This window comes from Channa argus, chromosome 1 (genome assembly GCF_033026475.1).
Source record: "Channa argus isolate prfri chromosome 1, Channa argus male v1.0, whole genome shotgun sequence".
Taxonomy (NCBI): domain Eukaryota; kingdom Metazoa; phylum Chordata; class Actinopteri; order Anabantiformes; family Channidae; genus Channa; species Channa argus.
The window spans coordinates 43,749,839-43,759,147 of record NC_090197.1 but is presented as its reverse complement, the minus strand read 5'-3'; the positions used below and the strand labels follow the sequence as shown (position 1 = coordinate 43,759,147).

Below are 9,309 nucleotides of genomic sequence, written 5' to 3'. Positions count from 1 at the left end.
CTTCAGTGGTGAATGGTTCTCACAAAATAATTGTTTCTACTGGATAACTATAGGTGCTCTTCTAGTCATGATAAGGTGATTTTCTTTTTTTTTTTTTTTTTTTATATATACCTCTTCTTTTGTATACCTATGAGCTGTCTTGAAATTTCTGAATGTTCAAATAGCAAATACTGTCCAGCTCAGAGTGTGATACATCTCATCTTGTCTAATTACTTATTTTTTGTACATGCTGAATGTAGGTTAATTCCACAATTATGTAAGCTAAAAGAGGCTAAAGAAATAGTGTGAATGCTGTATTTAAACAGCACTAAAGGGCTGTTCACTGACCAGAAACTTAAAAATGGAACATTTTATAACCCAACTCAGCCTGCTTATTGCAATGATCTCTAGACTTTTGTTCAATCTAGTATTCAGATGCTAAATCATGTTGTTTTAAATTATATGGTTGGTATAGATGGTGGGACCCACTGGAAATTGTTTTTGTAAACAGTTGCACTCATTAAGTTCTCAGCTTTTTTCTACATCTATACAGAATGGAAAGTAAAATGTCTTTGTCTCATAACTCAAATTAAGTTAGAAAAGTTTGTGCTTTGGGTTTTTAGTTCTCAACTTTTGACTGTCTAATATTCTTTTCTAAAAGGCCGCCTGTACAACAGATATACAAACTATACAACTGTACTCCCCCATGACCAGCTCTCTGAACAATAAATCTGTATTTAATCATGTTTGTGTCAATTTAACTATTCCTTTTGTTTTCCAACTTAACACAAACAATATGGAAACAAGAAATGAACTGTTTTTCATACTATACATCAAACCTTAACAGGCAATGTACATTTTGCTAATACTAATCATGCTGCTGCAGCTCCACTTGTTATAGTATGACCAGTACCGGTAACCTATGGGTGGAAATTGCTTTATTACAGACTTACTCAGTATCCTGACATATTATTACTTGTTTACTTGTGCTTTTCTGACACCATGTTTTAGACTTAGCATTTACCATCACCCTGTAATTCTGGCCACAGTGTCTGCTATTCAGCACAAGCTGAAAAGGCTCAATTTCTTTGCTTGTGGCTGCTTCAAGTATAGTTGTTTTCTAGATCCCCTATTCTATGCTTTAAATGACTACAGTATACAGTGCTAATTTTCCATGTATACTGCTTAGTGGTATCCAAAACAAATAGCATAGTCATTTTATGCAGGAAATGATAGTCTACAGTGCGTGCAGCATTAGTGGACTTGGCTCAAACAGCTATTTAAAACTGTCACTGCCAATTAAATTTCACTGGGATGTCAATGCCAGTCTGTGATTTTACACTTGTTGGTCTCACCTGTCCCATTTTTTCAGCTTTAAGTAGCTTATTCATATGTATTTTGCACTCCGCTGCGGGGGTACGACATCTTAAAAAAAAGATGCACTTTAAAACTAATAACGTTATTAAGAAAGACAGGTTATTGATGTGTGCTCTTAGTATATGAACACACGTACCAAGCCCTTTTAGAAACGGTTGTGAAATGAATTTGACACTCATCAGTATATGCCTGTAACAACATACCATTACACTAATTAAGTTTCTGTTTTGTATTTGTATTGTCTTATAAGTTAAATAATCTTCACTGGAAATACATGCAGAGTTAGACACATTTCGAAATGATTTTTTTTTTGTCCTGTTACCAATGTTGCTGCCTCTGAATGATGATGTCTAATGCAGAGATGCTTGGGTGAAACATAGCAGAAAAGTTACTAAAATGTTACTGGGTTATGTTTTGTTAGTGAAACAGAAGAATGACTGCAGGACCCGTGGTGGGGGCGCGGGGGTGGGCGGTGCAGTTCTCAGCGTCCGACACTGGGTGCTGCTTGGGAGGGAAGTCCTGCTGTAGCACCAAATCGCAGGGAGACGGAGGTGCGACGTGGAAAGCCACTCGTGTCCCCTCTAATCGAAGAAACCGAATCCGGCATTAGATGCAACATGTAGCATATCAGCAACAGAAAGTCACCTCGTATTCAAAGGAGTCGTCGCCATGGACGGGGGACTTACTATCACCCTTATATCGGTTGCTATGTTTGTAGGCTGTTTTTTGCTTGGATTCATCCCACTTTTGTTCAGGCTTTCTGAGGTATGAGCTATTCTGTTTTCAAATCCCCCACGAACAACAATCATTGTTACATTTTAGCTAAAGCTGCAGGGTTGATCTTTTTTTTTTTTTTGCCTCCATTCTCTTGCTCCTCCGTTAATTGTTGTCATGAAAATAAGAAAGCCGTCATTCTCTGTGAGGAAGACACTAATGCAATGTGATAATGTTTCGATCCTTAGAAAAGTCTTCAGTTTGTCTCCATTCTCGGGGCAGGACTCCTGTGTGGGACAGCACTGTCTATCACAATTCCTGAGGGAGTGGATTTACTGGAAGAGTCATGGAAAGGTGAGCAGCGTTACACACCTCCAGCTGCCGACATGGACATGAACTGGAATCACAGCCGTGCAGACTGTGTGGAAATCCTAAATTCACCGGTTGTCAGACACAATCCAAACCATGCTGACCACATTACCTGTGCTTGATTGTGAACAGAATAATGAAGCACATGGGGATGAAAGCAGCTCCGTAATCTCAATGCATTTCTTTAAAATGTGTAGCCTTTTGTGTGGATTTGATCAAAAGCTCCCCCTGTCCTTCATCTCTTTTCAGGGTCCTCTTCCTCTGATGTGCCATCTGGTAGTGCGAATGCGAGTGCGAAAAATACAACATCCACAGAGAGAGACCCTCCACCTCGCTTTCTCATCGGGGTGGCTTTAACTTTGGGGTTTGCCTTCATGTTTGCAGTGGATCAGATCGTCAGTTACATTTCCATGCATGGCAAGTTAGCAGAACTCTCACGCCAGCTTCATTTGGCAGAATATCAGCTCTGCAAATCTTTTGTAATTCATCTCCACAACATGTGAAATGTCTCATTTCAGAACAAACGACTTGTTTACCCAACAGTACTGGTATCACAGCCACTTTGGGGCTGGTTATTCATGCCGCAGGTAATTACAAAGCAATGCATTTGCGTCACTTGCACTGTTAACAAAGTTTCAAGAGGTTTCAAGTGTAGAAAATTCCCAACAAAGGCCTGGGGTCGTTTATGTCCTCATGTGACTCAACATGTGATTATTACACTGTCACAGTTAAAAGTTATTTGCATTTTCCATATAACTGTATAAGATATCATGGGGCCTACAAATGTAATTTCATGTTTTGTCTCACATGGGGCATTGCAATATGGCAAAAACAGACTTGTCAAACCAGATTCATCTTCAGTTTAATGAAACACTGGAGAGTAAATCTGCCCACACCCACTGAACAAGCAAAGTGTTGGGACCTATAATATTTTGTTTTTTGTTTTTTTGCATGCAGCTGATGGATTTGCTCTGGGTGCTGCTGTGGCCACAGGTCAAGTGACAGTGCAAGTCATAGTCTTTTTTGCAGTTATTCTACACAAGGTGAGAACTTTTCAGTAAAGTAGAACATGACACAGAAAACATGCAACAAAATGGATAACTAAACATGATGGACTTTTTTTTATTTTTTTATTTCCTAGGCACCTGCAGCTTTTGGGTTGGTCTCCTTTCTGATCCACACAGGTCTGGAGAAGAAGTACATTCAGGGACATTTACTGGCCTTTTCAGCTTCATCACCTATAGTTGCCATCATCACTTACTTCATATTACATGCAGTATGAAAGCCCAAATCAGCCATATATGTATCTCTCAAAAAAAGAGCCTACATCTCATTTCTGATTATCATATGAATTACTTTTATTTTCCGTGTGTGTGTCTACAGTCTGGCGGTTCAGCTGAGAACCAGCTCAGTGCTACAGGTGTGGGAATGCTCTTCTCAGCTGGGACTTTCCTCTACGTGGCCACAGTGCATGTTCTGCCAGAGATCAGCAGTAGCAGGACAGGCCAACCTTCCTCTGACCTACAGCAGCACACTGGAGCCGAGATGCACCGGCAACACTACTTGGGGCTCCTGGAGAGCCTCACTCTCATTCTTGGGCTCGGGCTCCCGATGGTGCTGGCTCTCGGGCTGCATGACGACTGAGAAGGCATGGTGGGGCAGTTTAGTGCAAACGGCACCATGCCACAATGCCTACAAGGAAAACTGAGCCTTCAGTGTTGACTACCTGTATGACAGAAAAACAGAATACGTGCAGATAAAAGATGACTCGGAGGACAGTTTACATTGGAGTATTCTGATCTCAGTGAAACTTCCCTTTGTTTCCAGCTATTGTTTGTGTCAGAAGAGCTTTTCATTGGGTATTAAGAATATGATAGATAAAATACTGACCTCGGCAGATTGAGTTACCCATTCATGTAAATCAGGACACAATTTCTTGCCAAGGACATCACATTTTTACAACCGGATAATGTGATACCACACTAAAAGATTGGGGTCATGCATTTTAAAATAATTTCCTTGTAGTTTGGATTGAAAACAGGTTCCGCATATTTTTGTGCAATAGAACTACAGCAATTATTTATACAGAAAGTACAAAATGTTTTATTTGGTATGTTTTAGAGTTTTTATCAGTAAAAAACTGACAAAGCCACTGGAATGTAATATATGCAGTATATGAACTGTAGAAGGTTCAGCAGCTCTTTACATCTGTTAGATATGTGGGTCGGACACAAAGAAGCAGCTGCACATAACTTTTAAGTGAGTACTTCCAATCAAAGATGATTATGTCATTTTGAGAGTCTTACATTTTGAGTTATTCCTCCTGTTTCTCTGCCAGTCTTTAGAGGATGCATAACTTTACATTAAATATGTCTGCTTGTGTTAGGATGGTCTATCTGACTTCTTAATATCTTGGTCTTTTTTACTTTTCCCCTCTGAACATGTTTTTCAATTCAGGTAAAGTATCTAATGCTAATTTATTTTTAATGGTAAAAGTGTCATGTTGCATCCGCCATTTATCAACCACCCAGGAGAAATATGCCAAGTAGAACCATGCCAGTGTTATGCCAGACATGGAACCAAAACTCTCAAAATTATAATTTATTAATAAGACATAGTTCAACACTGAAAAGTTATAAAATCTATGAAATATCTAAAACACAATCCTTATAATAATCTGATTATTAAAAAAGATAAACGTTCTAAATCATTACACCACAAATGGCAAATCCAATACTTTATAATAATTTATAGTAATAATTTATTTTTATTTTTTTTCTCATTCCTGTTTGTGTTCATTATATATAGTTTAATTACTTCAAATATCTGTTTAGATTAGTTGGCAACATTCTTACATGTCTTTGGCTAAAAACAAAATTGTAATAAGTGGGAGGGATTTTTCAATATTTAACATTTTAGTAATTATTATGAGGGGTGTACACACTTTTGTTTATTCTCAATGTCAGTCTACACAATTCAGCAACTTGTTCTGTTGAAATCTAAATACAAATTTTAGCTCAATCTTCCCTGCGTAATACCTAAAAGCCTTTTACATTGAGGTGTGGTGAGACACTTATACACGTCAGAGGAGAAAACAAACACACTGGTCAGCTAAATATTAACTGTTAGTCTGGCCTCTAATGCCATCACAGCTCATCGTGAATGCTGATGCAGCTTGGCTCATCTTCAACCTAAACCCTCCCTTGACTCCCGTCTCATATTAAATTCAAAACATTGATGTCAGCCTGCAAACACCGAAACAGCTTCAGGCCAGTTTAACTCTTCACTCTGTGGTCTGTAGCCTTCACACGCACCACTTTCTGCAGGTTTGAATACTAACTCTTGACCTCTAACAGCCTTTAGTCTTCCCTCTTAGCCTGATTTTACCGGCAAGACAGGTGTAGTACTGCATTGTTTCATGTTTTCTTTCAGTACTCTTCAGTACTCCTTGACTCAATGCAGTAAGTCCTGCTGTATTGCTCTCAGCCCATACACATATAGTACCTGAAGTGAGGGGTCAAAGCAAGACATTACTTATTTTTTACTTTTTTATGTGTTCATGGATGTGAACCACTGCTGTTGATTACAATTTCACCATAAAATGTTCTAATTTAAATAATATAATATAAACTAAAGCAAATAAATAATATATTGCATGGTACAAACGTATGCATTCTGAAACTACTACACAAACTAATGGCCTATGAAAACAACATAATGATGATCTATGTTATGTTTCAGTGCCACTGTGCAGCTCAGGAGCACCACATTCATTCAGAGAGTTCTCCTCCAGCACCAAGCTGGTTAAAACACATTCACATACTTGTATGGTAGGTTAATTTTTTTTACTGTAGCTCCAATTCTAAACAGCCCTGGTTCAGTATTAGCACAGGTCTGGACTCCAGTCTGTGAGATTAGGTAAAGTCATTGGTTTCACAGTTTCATGTGACTCATTGAGGAAGTCAGCTGAGCCTCTAGAGCCATCTGATCAAACGTTCGCCTGTTTGTCTGCCCTCTCACTTTCTCCCTCATGTGAAAGGAGGCCCGAGCCAGCCTCTGTGCATCGTTCTGTATCTGCTCTTGCTGTCGCCGTAGCCTCTCCCTCCTCCACTCTTTCATGGAGATGTAGGTCTCTCGTACCCTCCTCATTCTCTCCTCCTCTATCTGCATCATCTCTCTGAGCTTCTGGTGGGAGATCTGTCTGTGTTTGTTGTGTTGTTTGGTCTGCTGAGCTCTGTTCCTGTGCTGGGCCGAGGCGTGCAGGACAGCTCGCTCAATGCGACGCTGGCTCTGTTGCAGGAGGATCTGTTTGTGTGTGAGTTGCCGGGTGCTGTGTAGCTTGGCCCTCAGCTGTGCTTTCTGAACCTGCTCCTCCTCTCTGGCCGCGCGCTCCTGCAGCGCCCTCAGCCGTGCCTCTACAGCTCGGGCACGGTTCTTGCAGGAGTGTTGCACCTTCTTCTCAAGTGCGGTCCTCATTTTTTCTTTCGCTTCCTCAATCTGCTGCTCTACCTTCTGTTTCAGCAAGATGTGTCGTAGCAGCTCCCTACAATTTTCCTCCTGTAGCCTCTTGCTTTCCTTTTTCTCCTGCAACATTTTATTCCTCCTGGCTTTCTGCTGCTTCTCCTTTACTATCTCTCGCTCCCTCTCTCGTTCCCTTTTCTCTTTTTCCTCCTTCTCTTTAAGCAGCTTCTCCTGGTAGCATTTGCGCCCCACGGCCTCTTTCTGTGCAGCCTCTGACTTTTCTCTGCGGTGTGCCTCCACCTCCTCTTTTAGTGTCCTCCAGCGGTTTTCTTGCTGCAGCACCTCCTGCTTGAGTTGTTCAGCTTTCTCTTTCGCTTGATGTTCCCTCAGTCTTCTGCGGTATTCCAGCTCCTCGTGCCAGCGTTGCATGCTCTGCTTCAGCTTCTTCCTTCTCTTTTTCTCTGCCTCAGCCCTCCAGGCTTCCTCCTGCCTGTATGTCCACTGTCGCTCCTGTTCCTCCTGCTGACAGAGCTTCAGGCGAGCCTGCTCCTCCTGATGCTTCACCAGCATGATAGCTGCTATCTTGCAGTCTCTCTCTGATACTGTGACACACATCTTCTTGTTGATGTCCTTGGTAAGCCTCTCCAGTTCCATTTCAGTAGCTTGGGAGTGTCTTAAGCTTCCCAGACTGAAACTGGACAGTGTGCCTCTGTCTGGGTCTCTGTTGCCAACAGCAGAACAGGATGATGTGTTCAAAGACTTTCCTTTAAAGCACAGATCAGCATATGGAAGGGACCATGATGTCTGTCTGTCAGTTGAGTGATCCTTCAGTTTGGAGACGGGCACGACTTCCAGGCATGAGACTTTATTACTGCCAGGACATCTGTCTCCAGCCCTCTGGATAATCCTCTCCCTCTCCCGTTGACACATTTGTAAAAGCTTCATTCTTTCCTTTTCGTATGATTCGTGCATAACTCTCACCGCTTCAAACGGCACATCATGCTGTTCAGCAACCAAGTCGTTTAGCGATTTAATCAAAAGTTCAACGGGTTTGATACCGAGTCGTGCACAGGACTCCAGTGAGCGAGGGCTCGTTAAGACATACCGGCTCCTCTGTGCTTCAGCATAGTCAAAGTTATTCAGATCCAGGTGAAGGGCGGGGGATGTGGACTTCAGCCCATCCATAATAAAACACCTTCTAAGTTACCTGGATGCAGAGTTGAGGTAACAGAATTGGTCCTGCTTAAGAGTAGTTGCACTTTGGTCGGATTTTCAGCACAGACAGCTCATGGAGGGATTAACTGCTTCTTCCTGAGGCCTGTCGGTTCTCAATCTGCCTCTGCCGTGAAAAAATAGGACACTCAAGCCTTGAAAGTGTCGTTTGCAGACCCCTGCACTTAACGCTGAACAAATGTGAGAAAGCTTTAAAGTATCCTGTCACACCCCTGACCTAATATTTGTTAGTAGCAAAGTCATATAATTTCACTGTGCCACTTGAAATTCTGTAACAACCCTGTAAGTGGTTAGCCGACAGAAAACTAGCGTTACATGTAGAATATGATATTATCAAAAACGGCTTCATATGCTTGGGTTGTGAATAGCATAATACAAAAATACCGTGACAGTCACAACTGTGAAGATAATCTTGATGATTAAGCGAAAGTGTTTGGCTCTAGAAAGTTAAAGCAATTGTTGCATACGGCATTATATTTAAATTACTAAGTTCTATGTTAAAGGAAGAGAAATTGTCAAACAAACACCAACCATCTTAAATCTGTGCAGCTGTAAAGCCCGAAGTGGGTTGAGTTAAGGTTTGTAACAGTCCATGTTGGTCAGCAGGCAGTGAGAGAGGGATACACCTGTTACCATGTCAACAACAAAGCGAAGAGAAGCCCTTAACAGTGCGCCCTCTACCGGTGCGTAGCCTGTTATGACGTGTCTGCTCACGTGCTCTGGTTTCCGCCCTGCATGCTGTGGCTTTCGTCCAAAACCGAAGTTAGTTCCACGTTCGTTAGGCTCTTAGACACATATCAACAAATAACATCATCATTTATTAAAATTATTTGCAGGCCTGTGTTTGGGAATAATTAAGAAAAATGCAGCATTACAAATAATTTAGGCTGCCGCCTACTGCTAAAAACACTATTTTGTGCAGCATATTATAAGGCTCAGTGGTAGAGCATTTGGGGTCGGCTGTAGCTTAGTTGGTAAAAGGCAGGCGTTCACAGACCACAAGGTGAGTGGTTCGATCCCCGGCCCTGGCTATGTGTCGAAGTGTCCCTGGGCAAGACACTGAACCCCTTACAGCCAACAGGCGGACAACGATCCGCTGTGGCGACCCTGAACTCACTGGATAAGCTAAAAGAACAAACAAATAAAAGTGGTAGAGCATTTGGGTTGAATGCAGAA

The 9,309-nt window shown here is 41.6% G+C and overlaps 2 protein-coding genes across 2 annotated transcripts; one reads left to right on the top strand and one right to left on the bottom strand.

The window, feature by feature from the left end:
* Positions 1-872: 872 nt before the first annotated feature.
* Positions 873-5,556, top strand: LOC137137905 (zinc transporter ZIP9). Its single transcript, XM_067524714.1, has 7 exons — positions 873-2,121; positions 2,319-2,424; positions 2,689-2,886; positions 2,976-3,026; positions 3,397-3,482; positions 3,581-3,715; positions 3,823-5,556. Exons 1-7 carry the CDS (start codon positions 2,026-2,028, stop codon positions 4,081-4,083), a joined length of 933 nt encoding a protein of 310 aa, XP_067380815.1. The 5' UTR covers positions 873-2,025; the 3' UTR covers positions 4,084-5,556.
* A 41-nt stretch (positions 5,557-5,597) lies between these two features.
* On the bottom strand, positions 5,598-9,219 carry LOC137137891 (coiled-coil domain-containing protein 177). The gene is made up of 2 exons (XM_067524679.1): positions 8,665-9,219; positions 5,598-8,239 (listed from the first exon to the last, which is right to left on the bottom strand). Exon 2 carries the CDS (start codon positions 8,083-8,085, stop codon positions 6,373-6,375), a length of 1,713 nt encoding a protein of 570 aa, XP_067380780.1. The 5' UTR covers positions 8,086-8,239; positions 8,665-9,219; the 3' UTR covers positions 5,598-6,372.
* Between the last annotated feature and the right edge of the window lie 90 nt (positions 9,220-9,309).